Genomic DNA, 25,879 nt, shown 5'->3' with positions numbered 1-25,879 from the left:
TCACTAGACTGCATTCGCAGAGTTGTTCGGTAATGAATATTGAGAGTGTCTCGAGCTTCTCAAGAGAAAAATCTCCCATCCGCATTGTTTTAGACACACATGCCATCAGAGACAACAACCAAGACGTGGTCATTTATGTCTTACCATTTGACAGCACATTTACAGTAGGGTAGGCCTAACCTACAAGTTTGTTAAGCTCATCGGTAATGTTATTCAGAAGATGTATTGGTGAACATTTGTCATAGTTTATGTAGTAAAATAATTGGCTAAAAATAATAATACCAAAATTAATAATACCAATAACCACAATATTATTATAATTAACAATAATAACATTTCTAAATCAACGGCATATTTTATATTTGATTGAGACCACATTATTGTCAAATAGGTTTCATTCCCTTCCGAAGAATTCATGTAGCCAAAAATGTTCAAATATCGGATCCGAATGTTTTTCAACGAACTGAAAGTGCTGGTTTTTATGCGAGACGATTCGAGACAGCCCGACAGATCCGACGCAGATAGACCGTCCAGCATGCGGGGTCTTGGGATGGGCGGCTGCGGCTGGCCTCCCTTTGTGGACTGCTCCTCCCGGGATGACGAGGAGGAGTATTACGGGACGGAACCTCGACCTCGGAGCCTGGGCTTTGAGGAGAAGGACCCCAAACTGCAAGTGGGCATGGACACCGTGTCGCTCACCAGCACCGCAAGCAGCCTGCGCTGTCGTATCTGCTTCCAGGGCCCAGAACAGGTACTGTCCGAGATAGATACATGCTCCTTCACGTTGTCCTGCTTTTCGCGCCACAACACAACACTGCTCAATTGAACCATAGGCAATAGCCCTATGCTGTCCATGGTGCTGAATGTTAGTGCACCTATAGGCCTATAGTTAAACCTAAATGCCCTGGCTATATTTTGACCAGTTGCGAGTTGGTGTGTTCTGTGTTGACAAATTGATTTGGTTGAGAAAATACTGACAACTATTATTTGTATTGTAGTACTCATTGTGGATTATTGCATGACTGATGTCACGGTCCACGTGTAAACTTGAATAATAATTGGCCTGGCAATGAACTTGTAACGAATGGCAGAAGAGCATAAAAAGACTGGCACGCAGGCTTGTTTGTGGGCCTATAAGCCAAGGAAAGTATAGGCATGCAGCACAATGAACGAATCTTTGGTCCTCAGCCAAAACTTGACACAACAGATGTGCATAACCAGTACAGCCTGGCTGAGCTGGATAATCATGGTCTTGAGATAATTATATATGGTGTACGTGCCACTGGAGCACAGATGGAAATCACCACTTAATCACTTTATAAGATTTGATGTTTGTCATAGTGTTAATACAATATACAGTAGGTGCTAATTTATAGCATCTGTAAATTCAATGGGATGTTGCATAAAAAAGAACAGGCCGTTTTTTTACACCTGTAATTGAACCTTAAAGGCCCAGTGATTTATATATACACTGAGGGTACAAAACAGTAAGAACACCTGCTCTTTACATGACAGACTGACCAGGTGAATTCAATATTAGGAAGATGTTCCTAATGTTTTATACACTCAGTTTATTTCCACACTTATGATCATGCTCTTTTAGTGTAAGAGCTGTTTGAAAAGACTGCTTGAAATTTCAGTCTGTTTTGGTGGGATGACATGTGGGCCTGCCTGTTGACATCACCAGTCAATTAATTACTTAATGGACCAATAAGAAAGAGAGTTCCAAACCTCTCTGCCAATAACAGCACATTTTCTATTAACCCCTCCCCACTCAGACCCCTCCCAGACAGTCCTATAGCAAAATTCTTGCTTGAGAAATTGCTCTTTGCTAAGAAGCTGTTTTTGTTTCTTTTCACCATTTTAATTGAAAACAATCACAGTAAGTACTATATTGTTACCCAAGAATGATTTGATATTGAGAAAAAAACGTCTTTAAGTATTAAAGACACATTTATCTGTTACCTGGCTCTGGCCAGTTGTACCACCTTGTCTGGTTCTCAGGCTAGTTGATAGGGCCTTCAGTGAATAGACTATGAAGCACAGGCAAACAAACATATTCAGAAAACATTTAAAAGTGATTTAAAAGTAGCATCAATCTTCTTTAGATTGACATGATATTAACCTCTCTTTCAGAACCGCTTTCTACCACTTCGATTGAATGATTACTTGAAGGATCACTGGAAAGTCCATGATCAGATGAATTGAGGCTTTTCTGAGAGCAAACTCCATATTAGGAAGGAGTATGTTAAAAGCACTGTGTGTGTAAGCACTGTGTGTTCCACTGCATTTTTTTAGTAAGATGCCCAAATAATAATTTCTAGGTGAATGAGACAAGATGAGCTAATTTTAAGTTGAATTTTTGCCTACATTTTCTCAAGTTAGAGATTGGGCCAACTATTTTTGTTGTTGTTCAGGTAACCGAAGTTGAGTAAACATTAAAAAAGGATGTGGAACCAGTTACTTAATAATAATTAGTTGAAACAACTAGATCATTTTTTTTACAGTGATGACCTATTATCTTAGACCCAGCAACTTTGTCATTTAATTGTTATTTCATTATTTAAGTGGTCACAACAGGGGACAGAGTCTGGGTAGCCATTTGATTAGATGTTCAGGAGTCTTATGGCTTGGGGTTAGAAGCTGTTTAGAAGCCTCTTGGACGTAGACATGGTGCTCCGGTACCACTTGCTATATGGTAGCAGAGAGAACAGTCTATGACTAGAGTGGCTGGAGTCTTTGACCATTTTTAGGGCCTTCCTCTGAAACCACCTGGTATAGAGGTCCTGGATAGGAGGAAGCTTAGCCCCAGTGATGTACTGGGCCGTACGCACTACCCTCTGTAGTGCCTTACGGTCGGAGGCCGAGCAGTTGTCATACCAGGCAGTGATGCAAGCAGTCAGATGCTCTCGATGGTGCAGCTGTAGAAACTTTTGAGGATCTGAGGACCCATGCCAAATCTTTTCAGCCTCCTGAGGGGGAATAGGTTTTGTCGTGCCCTCTTCACGACTGTCTTGGTGTGTTTGGACCATGTTAGTTTGTTGGTGATGTGGACACCAAGTAACTTGAAGCTCTCAACCTGCTCCACTACAGCCCTGCCGATGAGAATGGGGGCATGCTTGGTCCTTCTTTTCCTGTAGTCTACAATCATCTCATTTGTCTTGATCACGTTGAGGGGGAGGTTGTTGTCCTGGCACCACACGGCCAGGTCTCTGACCTCCTCCCTATAGACTGTTTCGTTGTTGTCGGTGATCAGGCCTACCACTGTTGTGTCATTGGCAAACTTAATGATGGTGTTGGAGTTGTGCCTGGCCGTGCAGTCATGAGTGAAGGGGGCTGAGCACGTACCCATGAGGGGCTCCCGTCTTGAGGATCAACGTGGCGGATGTGTTGTTACCTACCCTTACCACCTGGCGGCGACCCGTCAGGAAGTCCAGGATCCAGTTGCAGAGGGAGGTGTTTAGTCCCAGGGTCCTTAGCTTAGTAATGAACTTTGAGGGCTCTATGGTGTTGAAAGCAGAGCTGTAGTCAATGAATACCATTCTCTCATAGAAATTCCCATTCAAGTCAATATGGGTGATGGGTGAAGGGGTATGAGGCATAGAAATATAATCTAGTTCTGTGGTCTGAGGAGCTATGCCCGTTCTAGTAATTCTATTTCTATGTGTGCACCACCACCAACCATTCCACTTGACTCACTGGTGTACACAGCTAGCTTCAGTATTGGCTGTGTCAGAGCCTTATATTTAGAATAGAAGCCAAATGTAAGGCTCTGGGCAAAGCCTGGCAGCATTTGCTTCAAACTGGATGGGTACCTGGATGGATGGGTTGGGTGTGGTGTGTGGGTGGGAGGATGGATGGATGAATGGGTGGTTCGGCATACTGGATTACTTTTACCTGGATTGACGTTTTCTTTATAATGTCAGCCCAGTTCTTATAACTTCTTTATAATGTCAGCCCAGTTCTTATAACTTCTTTATAATGTCAGCCCAGTTCTTATAACTTCTATATAATGTCAGCCCAGTTATTATAACGTCTTTATAATATCAGCCCAATTATTATAATGTATTTATAATGTCAGCCCAGTTATTATAATGTTTTTATAATGTCAGCCCAGTTATTATAACATCTTTATAATGTCAGGCCAGTTATTATAACTTCTTTATAATGTCAGACCAGTTATTATAACTTCTTTATAATGTCAGCCCAGTTATTATAACGTCTTTATAATGTCAGCCCAGTTATTATAAATTCTTTATAATGTCAGTCCAGTTATTATAACTTCTTTATCATGTCAGCCCAGTTATTATAAATTCTTTATAATGTCAGTCCAGTTATTATAACTTCTTTATCATGTCAGCCCAGTTATTATAAATTCTTTATAATGTCAGTCCAGTTATTATAACTTCTTTATCATGTCAGCCCAGTTATTATAACGTCTTTATAATGTCAGCCCAGTTATTGTAATTTCTTTATAATGTCAGCCCAGTTATTATAACGTCTTCATAATGTCATCCCAGTTATGACAACGTCTTTATAATGTCAGCCCAGTTATTATAACTTCTTTATAATGTCTTCCCAGTTATTTAACTTCTATTCAATGTCGGCCCAGTTATTATAACGTCTTCATAATGTCATCCCAGTTAGGACAACGTCTTTATAATGTCAGCCCAGTTATTCTAACGTCTTTATAATGTCAGCCCAGTTATTATAACATCTTTATAATGTCAGCCCAGTTATTATAACTTCTTTATAATGTCAGCCCAGTTATTATAACTTCTTTATAATGTCAGCCCAGTTATTATAACGTATTTATAATATCAGCCCAGTTATTATAATGTATTTATAATGTCAGCCCAGTTATTATGACGTCTTTATAATGTCAGCCCAGTTATTATAAATTCTTTATAATGTCAGTCCAGTTATTATAACTTCTTTATCATGTCAGCCCAGTTATTATAAATTCTTTATAATGTCAGTCCAGTTATTATAACTTCTTTATCATGTCAGCCCAGTTATTATAAATTCTTTATAATGTCAGTCCAGTTATTATAACTTCTTTATCATGTCAGCCCAGTTATTATAACGTCTTTATAATGTCAGCCCAGTTATTGTAATTTTTTATAATGTCAGCCCAGTTATTATAATGTTTTTATAATGTCAGCCCAGTTATTATAACATCTTTATAATGTCAGGCCAGTTATTATAACTTCTTTATAATGTCAGCCCAGTTATTATAACTTCTTTATAATGTCAGCCCAGTTATTATAACTTCTTTATAATGTCAGCCCAGTTATTATAACTTCTTTATAATGTCAGCCCAGTTATTATAACTTCTTTATAATGTCAGCCCAGTTATTATAACTTCTTTATAATGTCAGCCCAGTTATTATAACTTCTTTATAATGTCAGCCCAGTTATTATAATTTCTTTATAATGTCAGCCCAGTTATTATAACTTCTTTATCATGTCAGCCCAGTTATTATAACTTCTTTATAATGTCAGCCCAGTTATTATAACTTCTTTATAATGTCAGCCCAGTTATTATAACTTCTTTATAATGTCAGCCCAGTTATTATAACTTCTTTATAATGTCAGCCCAGTTATTATAACTCTTTATAATGTCAGCCCAGTTATTATAACGTCTTTATAATGTCAGCCCAGTTATTATTAACATCTTTATAATGTCAGCCCAGTTATTATAACTTTATAATGTCTTTATAATGTCAGCCCAGTTATTATAACATCTTTATAATGTCAGCCCAGTTATTCTAACTTAATGTCTTTATAATGTCAGGCCCCAGTTATTATAACATCTTTATAATGTCAGCCCAGTTATTATAACATCTTTATAATGTCAGCCAAGTTATTATAACATCTTTATAATGTCAGCCCAGTTATTATAACTTCTTTATAATGTCAGCCCAGTTATTATAACTTCTTTATAATGTCAGCCCAGTTATTATAACTTCTTTATAATGTCAGCCCAGTTATTATAACTTCTTTATAATGTCAGCCCAGTTATTATAATTCTTTATAATGTTATTATATTATTTTAAATGTCAGCTTATATAATGTCAGCCCAGTTATTATAACTTCTTTATAATGTCAGCCCAGTTATTATAACTTCTTTATAATGTCAGCCCAGTTATTATAACTTCTTTATAATGTCAGCCCAGTTATTATAACTACTTTATAATGTCTTCCCAGTTATTATAACTTCTTTATCATGTCATCCAAGTTATTATAACCTCTTTATAATGTCAGCCCAGTTATTATAACATCTTTATAATGTCAGCCCAGTTATTATAACTTCTTTATAATGTCAGCCCAGTTATTATAACTTCTTTATAATGTCAGCCCAGTTATTATAATGTTTTTATAATGTCAGCCCAGTTATGCCATAACATCTCTTTATAATGTCTAACGTCTTTTATAATGTCAGCCCAGTTATTATAACATCTTTATAATGTCAGCCCAGTTATTGTAATTTTTTATAATGTCAGCCCAGTTATTATAACTTCTTTATAATGTCAGCCCAGTTATTATAACTTCTTTATAATGTCAGCCCAGTTATTATAACTTCTTTATAATGTCAGCCCAGTTATTATAACTTCTTTATAATGTCAGCCCAGTTATTATAACTTCTTTATAATGTCAGCCCAGTTATTATAACTTCTTTATAATGTCAGCCCAGTTATTATAACTTCTTTATAATGTCAGCCCAGTTATTATAACGTCTTTATAATGTCAGCCCAGTTATTATAACGTCTTTATAATGTCAGCCCAGTTATTATAACGTCTTTATAATGTCAGCCCAGTTATTATAACATCTTTATAATGTCAGCCCAGTTATTCTAACTTCTTTATAATGTCAGGCCTGTTATTATAACATCTTTATAATGTCAGCCCAGTTATTATAACATCTTTATAATGTCAGCCCAGTTATTATAACTTCTTTATAATGTCAGCCCAGTTATTATAACTTCTTTATAATGTCAGCCCAGTTATTTTAACTTCTTTATAATGTCAGCCCAGTTATTATAACTTCTTTATAATGTCAGCCCAGTTATTATAACGTATTTATAATGTCAGCCAAGTTATTATAACTTCTTTATAATGTCATCCCAGTTATTATAATGTCTTTATAATGTCAGCCCAATTATTATAATGTCTTTATAATGTCAGCCCAGTTATTATAACTTCTTTATAATGTCAGCCCAGTTATTATAACTTCTTTATAATGTCAGCCCAGTTATTATAACTTCTTTATAATGTCAGCCCAGTTATTATAATGTCTTTATATAATTATAACTTCTTTATAATGTCAGCCCAGTTATTATAACATCTTTATAATGTCAGCCCAATTATTATAATGTATTTATAATATCAGCCCAGTTATTATAATGTTTTTATGTCAGCCCAGTTATTATAACATCTTTATAATGTCAGCCCAATTATTATAATGTCTTTATAATGTCAGCCCAGTTATTATAACGTCTTTATAATGTCAGCCCAGTTATTATAACTTCTTTATAATGTCAGCCCAGTTATTATAACTTCTTTATAATGTCAGCCCAGTTATTATAACTTCTTTATAATGTCAGCCCAGTTATTATAACTTCTTTATAATGTCAGCCCAGTTATTATAACTTCTTTATAATGTCAGCCCAGTTATTATAACTTCTTTATAATGTCAGCCCAGTTATTATAACTTCTTTATAATGTCAGCCCAGTTATTATAAATTCTTTATAATGTCAGTCAGCCCAGTTATTATAACTTCTTTATAATGTCAGCCCAGTTATTATAACTTCTTTATAATGTCATCCCAGTTATTATAATGTATTTATAATGTCAGCCCAATTATTATAATGTCTTTATAATGTCAGCCCAGTTATTACAACGTCTTTATAATGTCAGCCCAGTTATTGTAATTTTTTATAATGTCAGCCCAGTTATTATAACTTCTTTATAATGTCAGCCAAGTTATTATAACTTTTTATAATGTCAGCCCAGTTATTATAACTTCTTTATAATGTCAGCCCAGTTATTATAACTTCTTTATAATGTCAGCCCAGTTATGACAACGTCTTTATAATGTCAGCCCAGTTATTATTTATAATGTCAGCCCAGTTATTATAACATAATTATAATGTCAGCCCAGTTATTATAACTTCTTTATAATGTCAGCCCAGTTATTATAACTTCTTTATAATGTCAGCCCAGTTATTATAACTTCTTTATAATGTCAGCCCAGTTATTATAACTTTTTATAATGTCAGCCCAGTTATTATAACTTTTTATAATGTCAGCCCAGTTATTATAACTTCTTTATAATGTCAGCCCAGTTATTATAACTTCTTTATAATGTCAGCCCAGTTATTATTATTATAACTTCTTTATAATGTCATCCCAGTTATTATAATGTCTTAACAATGCCAGCCCAATTATTATAACGTATTTATAATATCAGCCCAGTTATTATAATGTTTTTATGTCAGCCCAGTTATTATAATGTTTTATAATGTCAGCCCAGTTATTATAACTTCTTTATAATGTCAGCCAAGTTATTATAACTTCTTTATAATGTCAGCCCAGTTATTATAACGTTTTATAATGTCAGCCCAGTTATTATAACTTCTTTATAATGTCAGCCCAGTTATTATAACGTTTTATAATGTCAGCCCAGTTATTATAACTTCTTTATAATGTCATCCCAGTTATTATAACATCTTTATAATGTCAGCCCAGTTATTATAACTTCTTTATAATGTCAGCCCAGTTATTATAACTTCTTTATAATGTCAGCCCAGTTATTATAACTTCTTTATAATGTCAGCCCAGTTATTATAACTTCTTTATAATGTCAGCCCAGTTATTATAATGTTTTTATAATGTCAGCCCAGTTATTATAACTTCTTTATAATGTCAGCCCAGTTATTATAACTTCTTTATAATGTCAGCCCAGTTATTATAACTTCTTTATAATGTCAGCCCAGTTATTATAACTTCTTTATAATGTCAGCCCAGTTATTATAATGTTTTTATAATGTCAGCCCAGTTATTATAACTTCTTTATAATGTCAGCCCAGTTATTATAATGTCAGCCCAGTTATTATAACGTCTTTATAATGTCAGCCCAGTTATTATAACTTCTTTATAATGTCAGCCCAGTTATTATAACTTCTTTATAATGTCAGGCCAGTTATTATAACTTCTTTATAATGTCTGCCCAGTTATTATAACATCTTTATAATGTCAGCCCAGTTATTATAACTTCTTTATAATGTCAGCCCAGTTATTATAACATTATAACTTCTTTATAATGTCAGCCCAGTTATTATAACATCTTTATAATGTCAGCCCAGTTATTATAACGTCTTTATAATGTCAGCCCAGTTATTATAACGTCTTTATAATGTCAGCCCAGTTATTATAACATCTTTATAATGTCAGCCCAGTTATTCTAACTTCTTTATAATGTCAGCCCAGTTATTATAATATCTTTATAATGCCAGACCAGTTATTATAACTTCTTTATCATGTCAGCCCAGTTATTATAATGTTTTTATAATGTCAGCCCAGTTATTATAACTTCTTTATAATGTCAGCGCAGTTATTATAACTTTTTTATAATGTCAGCCCAGTTATTTTAACTTCTTTATAATGTCAGCCCAGTTATTATAACTTCTTTATAATGTCAGCCCAGTTATTATAACGTCTTTATAATGATAGCCCAGTTATTATAACATCTTTATAATGTCAGCCCAGTTATTATAACTTCTTTATAATGTCAGCCCAGTTATTATAATATCTTTATAATGTCAGCCCAGTTATTATAACGTCTTTATAATGTCAGCCCAGTTATTATAACTCTTTATAATGTCAGCCCATTTAACTTTTAACTATTATAACTTTTTATAATGTTGATAATGTCGGCCCAGTTATTATAACTTCTTTATAATGCCAGACCAGTTATTATAACTTCTTTATCATGTCAGCCCAGTTATTATAACTTCTTTATAATGTCAGCCCAGTTATTATAACTTCTGTATAATATCAGCCCAGTTATTATAAGTTATTTATAATGTCAGCCCAGTTATTATAACTTCTTTATAATGTCAGCCCAGTTATTTTAACTTCTTTATAATGTCAGCCCAGTTATTATAACTTCTTTATAATGTCAGCCCAGTTATTATAACTTCTTTATAATGTCAGCCCAGTTATTATAACTTCTTTATAATGTCAGCCCAGTTATTATAACTTCTTTATAATGTCAGCCCAGTTATTATAACTTCTTTATAATGTCAGCCCAGTTATTATAACTTCTTTATAATGTCAGCCCAGTTATTATAACTTCTTTATAATGTCAGCCCAGTTATTATAACTTCTTTATAATGTCAGCCCAGTTATTATAACTTCTTTATAATGTCAGCCCAGTTATTATAACTTCTTTATAATGTCAGCCCAGTTATTATAACTTCTTTATAATGTCAGCCCAGTTATTATAACGTCTTTATAATGTCAGCCCAGTTATTATAACTTCTTTATAATGTCAGCCCAGTTATTATAACTTCTTTATAATGTCAGCCCAGTTATTATAATTTTTTATAATGTCAGCCCAGTTATTATAACTTCTTTATAATGTCAGCCCAGTTATTATAATTTTTTATAATGTCAGCCCAGTTATTATAACTTCTTTATAATGTCAGCCCAGTTATTATAACTTCTTTATAATGTCAGCCCAGTTATTATAACTTCTTTATAATGTCAGCCCAGTTATTATAACTTCTTTATAATGTCAGCCCAGTTATTATAATGTTTTATAATGTCAGCCCAGTTATTATAACTTCTTTATAATGTCAGCCCAGTTATTATAACTTCTTTATCATGTCAGCCAAGTTATTATAACAGTTATTATAACTTTTTATAATGTCTTTATAATGTCAGCCCAGTTATTATAACTTCTTTATAATGTCAGCCCAGTTATTATAACTTCTTTATAATGTCAGCCCAGTTATTATAACATCTTTATAATGTCAGCCCAGTTATTATAACGTCTTTATAATGTCAGCCCAGTTATTATAACGTCTTTATAATGTCAGCCCAGTTATTATAACATCTTTATAATGTCAGCCCAGTTATTATAACTTCTTTATAATGTCAGCCCAGTTATTATAATATCTTTATAATGTCAGACCAGTTATTATAACTTCTTTATAATGTCAGCCCAGTTATTATAACTTCTTTATAATGTCAGCCCAGTTATTATAACTTCTTTATAATGTCAGCCCAGTTATTATAACTTTTTTATAATGTCAGCCCAGTTATTATAACTTCTTTATAATGTCAGCCCAGTTATTATAACTTCTTTATAATGTCAGCCCAGTTATTATAACTTCTTTATAATGTCAGCCCAGTTATTATAACTTCTTTATAATGTCAGCCCAGTTATTATAACTTCTTTATAATGTCAGCCCAGTTATTATAACTTCTTTATAATGTCAGCCCAGTTATTTTAACTTCTTGATAATGTCGGCCCAGTTATTATAACTTCTTTATAATGCCAGACCAGTTATTATAACTTCTTTATCATGTCAGCCCAGTTATTATAACTTCTTTATAATGTCAGCCCAGTTATTATAACTTCTTTATAATGTCAGCCCAGTTATTATAACTTCTTTATAATGTCAGCCCAGTTATTATAACTTCTTTATAATGTCAGCCCAGTTATTATAACTTCTTTATAATGTCAGCCCAGTTATTATAACTTCTTTATAATGTCAGCCCAGTTATTATAATGTTTTTAGAAAGTCAGCCCAGTTATTATAACTTCTTTATAATGTCAGCCCAGTTATTATAATGTTTTTATAATGTCAGCCCAGTTATTATAACTTCTTTATAATGTCAGCCCAGTTATTATAACTTCTTTATAATGTCAGCCCAGTTATTATAACTTCTTTATAATGTCAGCCCAGTTATTATAACTTCTTTATAATGTCAGCCCAGTTATTATAACTTCTTTATAATGTCAGCCCAGTTATTATAACTTCTTTATAATGTCAGCCCAGTTATAATAACTTCTTTATAATGTCAGCCCAGTTATTATAACATCTTTATAATGTCAGCCCAGTTATTATAACTTCTTTATAATGTCAGCCCAGTTATTATAACTTCTTTATAATGTCAGCCCAGTTATTATAACATCTTTATAATGTCAGCCCAGTTATTATAACTTCTTTATAATGTCAGCCCAGTTATTATAACTTCTTTATAATGTCAGCCCAGTTATTATAACTTCTTTATAATGTCAGCCCAGTTATTATAACTTCTTTATAATGTCAGCCCAGTTATTATAAGTTTTTTATAATGTCAATGCCCAGTTATTATAACTTCTTTATAATGTCAGCCCAGTTATTATAACTTCTTTATAATGTCAGCCCAGTTATTATAACTTCTTTATAATGTCAGCCCAGTTATTTTAACTTCTTTATAATGTCAGCCCAGTTATTATAACTTCTTTATAATGTCAGCCCAGTTATTATAACGTATTTATAATGTCAGCCAAGTTATTATAACTTCTTTATAATGTCAGCCCAGTTATTATAACTTCTTTATAATGTCAGCCCAGTTATTATAACTTCTTTATAATGTCAGCCCAGTTATTATAACTTCTTTTATAATGTCAGCCCAGTTATTATAACTTCTTTTATAATGTCAGCCCAGTTATTATAACTTCTTTATAATGTCAGCCCAGTTATTATAACTTCTTTATAATGTCAGCCCAGTTATTATAACTTCTTTATAATGTCAGCCCAGTTATTATAACTTCTTTATAATGTCAGCCCAGTTATTATAATGTTTTTAGAAAGTCAGCCCAGTTATTATAACTTCTTTATAATGTCAGCCCAGTTATTATAACTTCTTTATAATGTCAGCCCAGTTATTATAACTTCTTTATAATGTCAGCCCAGTTATTATAACTTCTTTATAATGTCAGCCCAGTTATTATAACTTCTTTATAATGTCATCCCAGTTATTATAACGTCTTTATAATGTCAGCCCAGTTATTATAACTTCTTTATAATGTCAGCCCAGTTATTATAATGTTTTATAATGTCAGCCCAGTTATTATAACATCTTTATAATGTCAGCCCAGTTATTATAACGTCTTTATAATGTCAGCCCAGTTATTATAATGTTTTTATGTCAGCCCAGTTATTATAACTTTATAATGTCAGCCCAGTTTTATAACTTCTTTATAATGTCAGCCCAGTTATTATAACTTCTTTATAATGTCAGCCCAGTTATTATAACTTCTTTATAATGTCATAATGTCAGCCCAGTTATTATAACTTCTTTATAATGTCAGCCCAGTTATTATAACTTCTTTATTATTATAACTTCATAATGTCAGCCCAGTTATTATAACTTCTTTATAATGTCAGCCCAGTTATTATAACTTCTTTATAATGTCAGCCCAGTTATTATAACTTTTATAATGTCAGCCCAGTTATTATAACTTCTTTATAATGTCAGCCCAGTTATTATAACTTCTTTATAATGTCAGCCCAGTTATTATAACTTCTTTATAATGTCAGCCCAGTTATTATAACTTCTTTATAATGTCAGCCCAGTTAACTTTTATAACCCAGTTTTATAATGTCAGCCCAGTTATTATAATTATAACTTTATATATGTCAGCCCAGTTATTATAACATCTTTATAATGTCAGCCCAGTTATTATAATGTATAATGTCAGCCCAGTTATTATAACTTCAGCCCAGTTTTATAATTTATAATGTCAGCCCAGTTATTATAACATCTTTATAATGTCATTATTATAACGTCTTTATAATGTCAGCCCAGTTATTATAACTTCTTTATAATGTCAGCCCAGTTATTATAACTTTTTTATAATGTCAGCCCAGTTATTATAACTGTCAGCCCAGTTATTATAACTTCTTTATAATGTCAGCCAAGTTATTATAACTTCTTTATAATGTCAGCCCAGTTATTATAATGTTTTATAATGTCAGCCCAGTTATTATAACTTCTTTATAATGTCAGCCCAGTTATTATAACTTTTTATAATGTCAGCCCAGTTATTATAACTTCTTTATAATGTCAGCCCAGTTATTATAACTTCTTTATAATGTCAGCCCAGTTATTATAACTCTTTATAATGTCAGCCCAGTTATTATAACTTCTTTATAATGTCAGCCCAGTTATTATAACTCATGTCAGCCCAGTTATTATAACTTTTTATAATGTCAGCCCAGTTATTATAACTTCTTTATAATGTCAGCCCAGTTATTATAACTTCTTTATAATGTCAGCCCAGTTATTATAACTTCTTTATAATGTCAGCCCAGTTATTATAACTTCTTTATAATGTCAGCCCAGTTATTATAACTTCTTTATAATGTCAGCCCAGTTATTATAACTTCTTTATAATGTCAGCCCAGTTATTATAATGTTTTATAATGTCAGCCCAGTTATTATAACTTCTTTATAATGTCAGCTTATTATAACTTTTTATAATGTCAGCCCAGTTATTATAACTTCTTTATAATGTCAGCCCAGTTATTATAACTTCTTTATAATGTCAGCCCAGTTATTATAACTTCTTTATTATTAATGTCATAATGTCCCAGTTATTATAACTTTTTATAATGTCAGCCCAGTTATTATAACTTCTTTATAATGTCAGCCCAGTTATTATAACTTCTTTATAATGTCAGCCCAGTTATTATAACTTCTTTATAATGTCAGCCCAGTTATTATAACTTCTTTATAATGTCAGCCCAGTTATTATAACTTCTTTATAATGTCAGCCCAGTTATTATAACTTCTTTATAATGTCAGCCCAGTTATTATAACTTCTTTATAATGTCAGCCCAGTTATTATAACTCTTTATAATGTCAGCCCAGTTATTATAACTTTTTATAATGTCAGCCCAGTTATTATAACTTCTTTATAATGTCAGTCTTCTTTATAATGTCAGCCCAGTTATTATAACTTCTTTATAATGTCAGCCCAGTTATTATAACTTTTTATAATGTCAGCCCAGTTATTATAACTTCTTTATAATGTCTTTATAATGTCAGCCCAGTTATTATAACTTCTTTATAATGTCAGCCCAGTTATTATAATGTCTTATTATAACTTTATAATGTCAGCCCAGTTATTATAACTTTTATAATGTCAGCCCAGTTATTATAACGTCTTTATAATGTCAGCCCAGTTATTATAACTCTAACGTCTTTATAATGTCAGCCCAGTTATTATAACAATGTCAGCCCAGTTATTATAACTTTTTATAATGTCAGCCCAGTTATTATAACTTCTTTATAATGTCAGCCAAGTTATTATAACTTCTTTATAATGTCAGCCCAGTTATTATAATGTTTTATAATGTCAGCCCAGTTATTATAACTTTTATAATGTCAGCCCAGTTATTATAACTTCTTTATAATGTCATAGTTATTATAACTTCTTTATAATGTCAGCCCAGTTATTATAACTTCTTTATAATGTCAGCCCAGTTATTATAACTTCTTTATAATGTCAGCCCAGTTATTATAACTTCTTTATAATGTCAGCCCAGTTATTATAATGTTTTATAATGTCAGCCCAGTTATTATAACTCCCAGTTTATAATGTCAGCCCAGTTATTTATAATGTCAGCCCAGTTATTATAACTTCTTTATAATGTCAGCCCAGTTATTATAACTTCTTTATAATGTCAGCCCAGTTATTATAACTTCTTTATAATGTCAGCCCAGTTATTATAACATCTTTATAATGTCAGCCCAGTTATTATAACTTCTTTATAATGTCAGCCCAGTTATTATAACTTCTTTATAATGTCAGCCCAGTTATTATAACTTCTTTATAATGTCAGCCCAGTTATTATAATGTTTTATAATGTCAGCCCAGTTATTATAACGCCTTTATAATGTCATAATGTCAGCCCAGTTAGTTATTATAACTTTTTATAATGTCAGCCCAGTTATTATAACTTCTTTATAATGTCAGCCCAGTTATTATAACTTCTTTATAATGTCAGCCCAGTTATTATAACTTCTTTATAATGTCAGCCCAGTTATTATAACTTCTTTATAATGTCAGCCCAGTTATTATAACTTCTTTATAATGTCAGCCCAGTTATTATAACTTTTTTATAATGTCAGCCCAGTTATTATAACTTCTTTATAATGTCAGCCCAGTTATTATAACTTCTTTATAATGTCAGCCCAGTTATTATAACTTCTTTATAATGTCAGCCCAGTTATTATAACTTATTTATAATGTCAGCCCAGTTATTATAAATGTCAGCCCAGTTATTATAACTTTTTATAATGTCAGCCCAGTTATTATAACTTTTTATAATGTCAGCCCAGTTATTATAACTTCTTTATAATGTCAGCCCAGTTATTATAACTTCTTTATAATGTCAGCCCAGTTATTATAACTTTTATAATTTATAATGTCAGCCCAGTTATTATAATTTATAATGTCAGCCCAGTTATTTAACTAATGTCAGCCCAGTTATTATAACTTCTTTATAATGTCAGCCCAGTTATTATAACTTCTTTATAATGTCAGCCCAGTTATTATAACTTCTTTATAATGTCAGCCCAGTTATTATAACTTCTTTATAATGTCAGCCCAGTTATTATAATGTTTTTATAATGTCAGCCCAGTTATTATAACTTCTTTATAATGTCAGCCCAGTTATTATAACTTCTTTATAATGTCAGCCCAGTTATTATAATTTTTTATAATGTCAGCCCAGTTATTATAACTTCTTTATAATGTCAGCCCAGTTATTATAACTTCTTTATAATGTCAGGCCAGTTATTATAACTTCTTTATAATGTCAGCCCAGTTATTATAACATCTTTATAATGTCAGCCCAGTTATTATAACTTCTTTATAATGTCAGCCCAGTTATTATAACTTCTTTATCATGTCAGCCAAGTTATTATAACATCTTTATAATGTCAGCCCAGTTATTATAACGTCTTTATAATGTCAGCCCAGTTATTATAACTTCTTTATAATGATAGCCCAGTTATTATAACATCTTTATAATGTCAGCCCAGTTATTCTAACTTCTTTATAATGTCAGCCCAGTTATTATAATGTCAGCCCAGTTATTATAATATTTTATAATGCCAGACCAGTTATTATAACTTCTTTATCATGTCAGCCCAGTTATTATAATGTTTTTATAATGTCAGCCCAGTTATTATAACTTCTTTATAATGTCAGCGCTTTTTTATAATGTCAGCCCAGTTATTATAACTTCTTTATAATGTCAGCCCAGTTATTATAACTTCTTTATAATGTCAGCCCAGTTATTATAACTTCTTTATAATGTCAGCCCAGTTATTATAATGTTTTTATAATGTCAGCCCAGTTATTATAACTTCTTTATAATGTCAGCCCAGTTATTATAACTTCTTTATAATGTCAGCCCAGTTATTATAATATCTTTATAATGCCAGACCAGTTATTATAATGTCAGCCCAGTTATTATAACTTTTTATAATGTCAGCCCAGTTATTATAACTTCTTTATAATGTCAGCGCAGTTATTATAACTTTTTTATAACTGTCAGCCCAGTTATTTTAACTTCTTTATAATGTCAGCCCAGTTATTATAACTTCTTTATAATGTCAGCCCAGTTATTCTAACGTCTTTATAATGATAGCCCAGTTATTATAACATCTTTATAATGTCAGCCCAGTTATTCTAACTTCTTTATAATGTCAGCCCAGTTATTATAATATCTTTATAATGCCAGACCAGTTATTATAACTTCTTTATCATGTCAGCCCAGTTATTATAACTTCTTTATAATGTCAGCCCAGTTATTTTAACTTCTTGATAATGTCGGCCCAGTTATTATAACTTCTTTATAATGCCAGACCAGTTATTATAACTTCTTTATAATGTCAGCCCAGTTATTATAACTTCTTTATAATGTCAGCCCATAACTTTTATTATAACTTCTTTATAATGTCAGCCCAGTTATTATAATGTTTTTATAATGTCAGCCCAGTTATTATAACTTCTTTATAATGTCAGCCCAGTTATTATAACTTCTTTATAATGTCAGCCCAGTTATTATAATAACAGCCCAGTTATTATAACTTCTTTATAATGTCAGCCCAGTTATTATAACTTCTTTATAATGTCAGCCCAGTTATTATAACTTCTTTATAATGTCAGCCCAGTTATTTTAACTTCTTTATAATGTCAGCGCAGTTATTATAACTTATTTATAATGTCAGCCCAGTTATTATAATGTTTTTATAATGTCAGCCCAGTTATTATAACTTCTTTATAATGTCATCCCAGTTATTATAACTTCTTTATAATGTCAGCCCAGTTATTATAACTTCTTTATAATGTCAGCCCAGTTATTATAACTTCTTTATAATGTCAGCCCAGTTATTATAATGTTTTTAGAAAGTCAGCCCAGTTATTATAATGTTTTTAGAAAGTCAGCCCAGTTATTATAACTTCTTTATAATGTCAGCCCAGTTATTATAATGTTTTTATAATGTCAGCCCAGTTATTATAACTTCTTTATAATGTCAGCCCAGTTATTATAACTTCTTTATAATGTCAGCCCAGTTATTATAACTTCTTTATAATGTCAGGCCAGTTATTATAACTTTTTATACTGTCTGCCCAGTTATTATAACATCTTTATAATGTCAGCTTATTATAATGTCAGCCCAGTTATTATAACTTCTTTATAATGTCAGCCCAGTTATTATAACTTCTTTATCATGTCAGCCAAGTTATTATAACATCTTTATAATGTCAGCCCAGTTATTATAACGTCTTTATAATGTCAGCCCAGTTATCCTAACGTCTTTATAATGATAGCCCAGTTATTATAACATCTTTATAATGTCAGCCCAGTTATTCTAACTTCTTTATAATGTCAGCCCAGTTATTATAATATCTTTATAATGCCAGACCAGTTATTATAACTTCTTTATCATGTCAGCCCAGTTATTATAATGTTTTTATAATGTCAGCCCAGTTATTATAACTTCTTTATAATGTCAGCCCAGTTATTATAACTTCTTTATAATGTCAGCCCAGTTATTATAACTTCTTTATAATGTCAGCCCAGTTATTATAACTTCTTTATAATGTCAGCCCAGTTATTATAACTTCTTTATAATGTCAGCCCAGTTATTATAACTTCTTTATAATGTCAGCCCAGTTATTATAACGTTTTATAATGTCAGCCCAGTTATAATGTCAGCCCAGTTATTATAATGTTTTTATAATGTCAGCCCAGTTATTATAACTTATTTATAATGTCAGCGCAGTTATTATAACTTCTTTATAATGTTAGCCCAGTTATTATAATTTCTTTATAATGTCAGCGCAGTTATTATAACTTTTTTATCATGTCAGCCCAGTTATTATAACTTTTTTATAATGTCAGCCCAGTTATTATAAATGGCTGGAACGGAGCAAATTGAAAGGCATCAAACACATAGAAGCCATGTGTTTAATGTGTTTGATACCATTCCACATGTACTGAAATTCCAGGTGGTCTTTTCAAGAGCTCTTACACTAAAAGGACATTATCATAATTTTCACAATTTCACAGTATTATTCCAACCTCCTAGTGTCTAAATATATACATCACACAGGAAAATCACTTTTTTTGACATCACTGGGCATTTAAAACTGGAAAATATTGTTTTGTCTAATTGTCGTCCCCCTGTCAAGAAACAGGGTTCCTGGTTACTTAGGGAGGAATAAACATGGGTTAAATGAGCCACTGTGCTCCATTTGTGATTGGAAATAAAGAAAAGGATTTGGGATGTAATTATTTCTGCAGTGAGTGTAGTTTCTAATATTGCACTATTAAATATAATTTTAATGAGTCATCAGGGACTATGACCTTATCTCAAGTTAATTTGGTCAACTCCTACCGTCCTCTCTCGTCTCCTTTTGAAAAATGTCAAAGGTAATCGAGGAGAGGTGTTGAGGCGAGGGAAAGTGGACAAAATAGTGCTTGTATGAAATTAGACCGTCTCCACGCCTTATCCAAGAAGAATAGCTGCTGCCTCTGCAAAAGCTAGTGGGAAATCCACATAAACAAATAACCACTCACACATCGTCAGGCAAATTACGTTTACAGGGGTGGATCCCAAAATAAATGTGTAAGGTAATAAAAACGAATTAAGTTTGTTGTCGGTCCAGTGTGGATTAGTTGGTAGAGCATGCCATTTGAAATGACAGGGTTGTGGGTTTGATTCCCACGGGGGATCAGTACAAATTAACATTTATGCTCTGGATAAGAGTGTCTGCTATTTGACTAAAATGTTAAAATGCAAGACAACCTAACAACTTAATTAGTGAGGGTAGTTTCTAATATTCCACTATTGGAATGATTTTAAACCCATGATGGGGAGTATGCAAAGGGGGAGAAGCCTCGGGATGCAGCCTGACTTCCTTCCCATCTCACCAGATGGGATGTTTGCTGTAGATGCTGCTAGCAATTAATAGGAAACCGCATTCAGAGGAATGACTAGGCTACTCTTTTAAAGCCCAATCCAGGCAAATAATTTCTGGGTAACAATGAACTACCTTACTGTAATAGATTTCCATTAAAATGAGCAAAACATTTTAGCAACTCAAAAATATTTCTCAAGCAAACAATTTGCTAGGACTGAGTGGTCTTGAGTGTGGAGGTTGAAACTGAAAACTGAAAACTCCCACTAGCTTTTGCAGAGGCAGCAGCTATTCTTATTGGATAAGGCGTGGAGACGGACTAATTCCCTAGGTTTGAACTCTTTTTGTTATTGGTCCTGTAAACCTGCTGATTACAAGGTCCTGTGTATATTGTATTTTCAACAATCATGAAACAACACTGATAAAAATTTGTTCACACGTTTACAGTGTTAGTTTTATCAGCTGTTGTACAATATAATATAAAACAGGAAAAACAGGGAAAACAGAATATTGGCTGCACTGGGACTTTAACTTCAGCCCTTTTAGATGTGTGTAAATAGGCACACATAACTGTTGAAATGTTTCTACAATGCTCAACATTCTCCCTATTCCTCAAGAGTCAGTCTGTTGAAAGGGCAATGTTTGCCGTAGGTGCTGCAGTAAGGGCCTGTATTGATTGAGTTCACTGAGAGTCTGTCTCTGCATACCAAATGGAAACCTATTCCCTACATAGTGCAATACTTTTGACCAGAGTCCTATGTGTCCTAGTCAAAAGTTGTGCACTATAAAGGGAATAGACCGCCAATTTGAGACACGTTCTATGTGAACAGTAGGGTTTGAATGGCTCACCTCCCATTCACCTGCCTGCACTTCGAATCTCTGTGCACCCCTGTCAATGTTGCTGGGTCCTAATAGGCTCGTTCTGGCCAACAGGCCACAATCAAGATGGGTGCATGCATTGATCTACTAATGATTCCTAGATATTAATCATTTTAGCACTAATGATTCCTAGACATGAAACATTTAGCAATAATGTTTCCTAGACATGAATCATTTGAGAACTAATGATTCCTAGACATTCATAATTTTAACACTAATGATTCCTAGACATTCATAATTTTAGCACTACTGATTCCAAGACATTCATAATTTCAGCACTAATGATTCCTAGACATCCATCATTTTAGCACTAACGATTCCTAGACATGAATCATTTTAGCACGAATGATTCCTAGACATAAATCATTTTTGCACTCGTGATTCCTAGACATTAATCATTTGACCTCTAATGATTCCTAGACATTCATAATTTTAGCACTAATGATTCCTAGACATGCATAATTTTAGCTTAATGATTCCTAGACATGAATCATTTTACCACTAATGATTCCTTCACAGGCATAATTTTAGCACTAATGATTCCTAGACATTAATCATTTTAGCATTGATGAGGAGTAACGAAATAACCTCGGCATTTAGCTACAATACGGACGTTTTCAGCACTTACTTTTTAAGAAGGAAGTTAGCCAACATTTACTAAGGTGGAAATCGTGGAAGAGGAGGAAGATACTCTATTTAATAATGAATAGGTCATTCATAGTTGCTTTCTGACAGTTTCAAAGTCTACATTAAGTGGGAGGATTGTGATTTTGAGTTAAGGTCCCACAACCTGTGTGGACCCACTCATCATCCTCTTCCTGAGTGTGCCAGACAGACATAAACCAAACCAGTAGCTTCGGAGAGACATTGAAGGCTATCCATAATCCAATATTGTTTGTTTTTTCAAAATATTTTCAATTCAGAAATAACTTATGGTATGTTATGCCACGTCAGAACATTGACTTGAATAGGAATATCTGTTCTAGTAATTCTGTTTCTACTCCTCTGTCTCCTGCAGGGAGAGCTGCTGAGCCCGTGTCGCTGTAAGGGCTCTGTGCGCTGCACCCACCAGCCCTGCCTCATCCGCTGGATCAGCGAGAGAGGCTCCTGGAGCTGTGAGCTGTGCTACTTCAAGTACCATGTTCTGGCCATCAGCACCAAGAACCCACTGCAGGTACCTTTCCTCAGCTTGTCCAACCCCTCATTCTCTGGGACTTACGCTCTGGCCAGAATCAGACCCTATCTCCTAGGTACTTCATGCGGTACAATACGGTAGTAGCTACACCTTGCCAACTGCAAGATATTTGCCATATTGCTCACACCTATCCTTTCAGATCTACACAAGTGTCTAAGGGGTAGGGGCTAGGGGTCTGTCTCATCCACTCCAGTCGTATTTTCATTGTGCACAAGGTCTACTCTCATCTCAAATTAATTAATATTTTTTCTAGTAGCCACAGATCTTATCTCACAGTTTTCTGCTAATGCATCGATTTAAACAATGCACAATACCGCAATCAGGAGTATGCAGTGCTCTGCTCAGGTGCACCAGTCTAGGCATTACAGTTACTCACTTTGCTACAACAAATCGTGGGCACTCGCAATGATGGTGTGAGGACTGGACTTCACCATATTGTCCCTTTCTTACTGTCCCTGTCTTGGCCCTTGTGGCTGTTCTGTTCAGTGGCAGGCCATCTCCCTGACGGTGATTGAGAAGGTCCAGATTGCTGCCATCATCCTGGGCTCCCTGTTCCTCATCGCCAGCATCTCCTGGCTCATCTGGTCGTCCCTCAGCCCCTCGGCCAAGTGGCAGCGTCAGGACCTGCTCTTCCAGATCTGCTACGGCATGTACGGCTTCATGGACATCGTGTGCATCGGTGAGGGGGATGAATCATGTGAAACTGGACCGTTTGCATAGTCACACAAATTCTCATACACAGGCCCATGAATACACACACATGCACGCAGGCAGGCAGGCAGGCAGGTAGGCATGCACAAAGATGCACGCAGGCATGCAGGCAGGCAGGCATGCACACACATGCACTCAGGCAGGCAGGTATGCATGCACACGCACAGACACGCACACACACGTAAATCTTTGTAGATAGATTTGTTTTGTGTGAAATGGTGCATTGCCAACCTGAAAACAGATGGTACTAGCTTTGTATCTGCACTGTGTGGTTATGCCAAATGCCAGTTATATATACTAGTGCTATAGTATTTGGCTGATTCTTACATATTAGTTGCTGGAAGTATGTCATGCAAAAGCCTTTAAAATCATTAGATATCTTGCCTTTCCCATATCTGTAAAAATAAAAAACTCTCTCTCTTCCCAGGCCTTATAATCCATGAGGGCTCATCAGTGTACCGAATATTCAAGCGATGGCAGGCTGTCAATCAGCAGTGGAAAGTATTGAACTATATAAAAGCCAATGACTTGGGGGACCCGCTGAGTAGCAGTAAGGGTGGGGGTCGGGGCTCACGAAGTAACTCCCATGGCCTGGGTAGTGGCAGCAGTGGGAGACGGAACCGGAGGTTCAGGACTATTCTGGACCACCACTGTGGCTACACCATCCTGCACATCCTCAGCCAGCTACGGCCCCACAACCCACGCTTTGGCTCCACGGCCAACCGGGAGGTGGTGATGAGGGTGACAACGGTATGAGACTGAACGTGGAAGGGCTGGAAGAAAAGACTAAAACTGGGTATCGTGTTTTCTTTTTTAATCTGGCCAGTTCTTTCAAGTGATTCTGTCAACACCATTGAGGAACTGGATTTCAATACCCAGCCCAGGGAAGGACATGTACAGACAAGACCATGTCTCGCACTGCAGTCAAGCTACTGTGATATTGTAACGACCATTGCCATGCTAGGCTCATCATGATTCCTCCCAAGTGGATTTATCCTACTGGAGCAGTGGTTTGCCCTGAAACAACAACAGACAGAACATGCTGAACTATGAGGATCTTTCCAGGAGTTTGTTTAGAGGTGCACATTTGTAATAATTGAAGAACTGATATTATGAGCTACGTTAAACATGCAAGGCTTTATAACAACGCAATCCAAGGTGAGAACAGATATTTTTCGGGACAATTTCAGGATGCACAAAGAGGATTTTATCTTTAATGTATTTTCTCCGGCATTTTTTGGTATGATTTCCATTTTACTTCTATTTTTTTTTGTGGCAGTATGATTTAAAGAGATACCTGAAACTCCTTATGCCACGCCAAACATTAACAAACTCTGAATAATAATTAATTTACGAGTTTTGCAGTTCTGAAATATTGCTGTAGATAATGATGATTAGGCTACAGACCAGAGAACAACAAATACATCATATCTAAGACATCATATGAAAACAGCAGTTATTACTGCAAACAATAAATACAGGGATCAATGGATAGACTACAAAATGAAGATTATTTATTTATTAACATTAAAATTACTCCTAGTCCTATCTTCTCTGCAATAAAGATATCTGTACATTTCATGGTGAATTTTGCATGGGGTATATACTTTTTTTATGCAGCATCATCATCACATACCATTTAAGCACTTCTACAAATTTGCTCATTCAGAATGGTGCTTTTCAGAAAAGCTTTTTATCCATCTGGTTTCATTGCACCAAACTGTTTTTTGAATCTGTCAAATAGCAGTGTGTTATTTCAGCTAAAACAAAGATGACTGACTCACTGCTGTGTGCTGATGATTCAGATTTGGATTAAAGATGGAGATCTATGTAATCTCTTGCTATTCACTATCTCACTCCTGTGTCATTGTTTTTCTTTATATCTACTTATACATTTAGAAATGACTGCCTCATTCTTATTATTATTAAAACTGCCCTCTTGCAAGTTGTATCTTGTTTCATGGTTTAAATACAATTACATACACACTACCATTCAAAAGTTTGGGGTCACTTGGAAATGTCTTTGTTTTTATGAAGAAAAGCAATTTTTTTGTCCATTAAAATAACGTGAAATGGATCAGAAATACAGTAGACATTGTTAATGTTGTAAATGACTATTGTAACTGGACAACTTCCGGTGAAACTGGAGGGCGCGCAATTCAAATAAATAATCATAAATATTATGGATTTTTAAACATTTATGTACTTATAAATGTCTTATATTGGCTGAAAGCTTAAATTCTTGTTAATCTAACAGCACTGTCCGATTTACAGTAGCTATTACAGTGAAAACATGCCATGTGATTGTTTGAGGACGGCGCCACACATCAAAATATTTTTCCACGGGCACAGGTTTCATACATTCACAAATAACGATTAAATATTCACTGACTTTTTGAAAATCTTTCTCTGATTTGTCATCCAAAGGGTCCCAGCTATAACATGTAGTGTCGTTTTGTTAGATAAAATCCTTCTTTATATCCCAAAAAGTCTGTTTAGTTGGCGCCATCGATTTGAGTAATCCACTCGTTCAACAGCAGAGAAAGAAATCCAAAAATCTACCCCTAAACTTTGTGTCAACAAGTCAAAA

General features: G+C 33.7%; 1 protein-coding gene across 1 annotated transcript; it reads left to right on the top strand.

Moving 5' to 3' along the window:
- Positions 1-25,130, top strand: LOC115132857 (E3 ubiquitin-protein ligase MARCHF9-like). The gene is made up of 4 exons (XM_065020050.1): positions 1-751; positions 22,402-22,557; positions 23,065-23,257; positions 23,717-25,130. Exons 1-4 carry the CDS (start codon positions 428-430, stop codon positions 24,043-24,045), a joined length of 1,002 nt encoding a protein of 333 aa, XP_064876122.1. The 5' UTR covers positions 1-427; the 3' UTR covers positions 24,046-25,130.
- Positions 25,131-25,879: the final 749 nt, after the last annotated feature.

Source organism: Oncorhynchus nerka, linkage group LG7 (genome assembly GCF_034236695.1).
Source record: "Oncorhynchus nerka isolate Pitt River linkage group LG7, Oner_Uvic_2.0, whole genome shotgun sequence".
Classification (NCBI taxonomy): domain Eukaryota; kingdom Metazoa; phylum Chordata; class Actinopteri; order Salmoniformes; family Salmonidae; genus Oncorhynchus; species Oncorhynchus nerka.
This window is presented reverse-complemented; position numbering and strand designations above follow the sequence as displayed.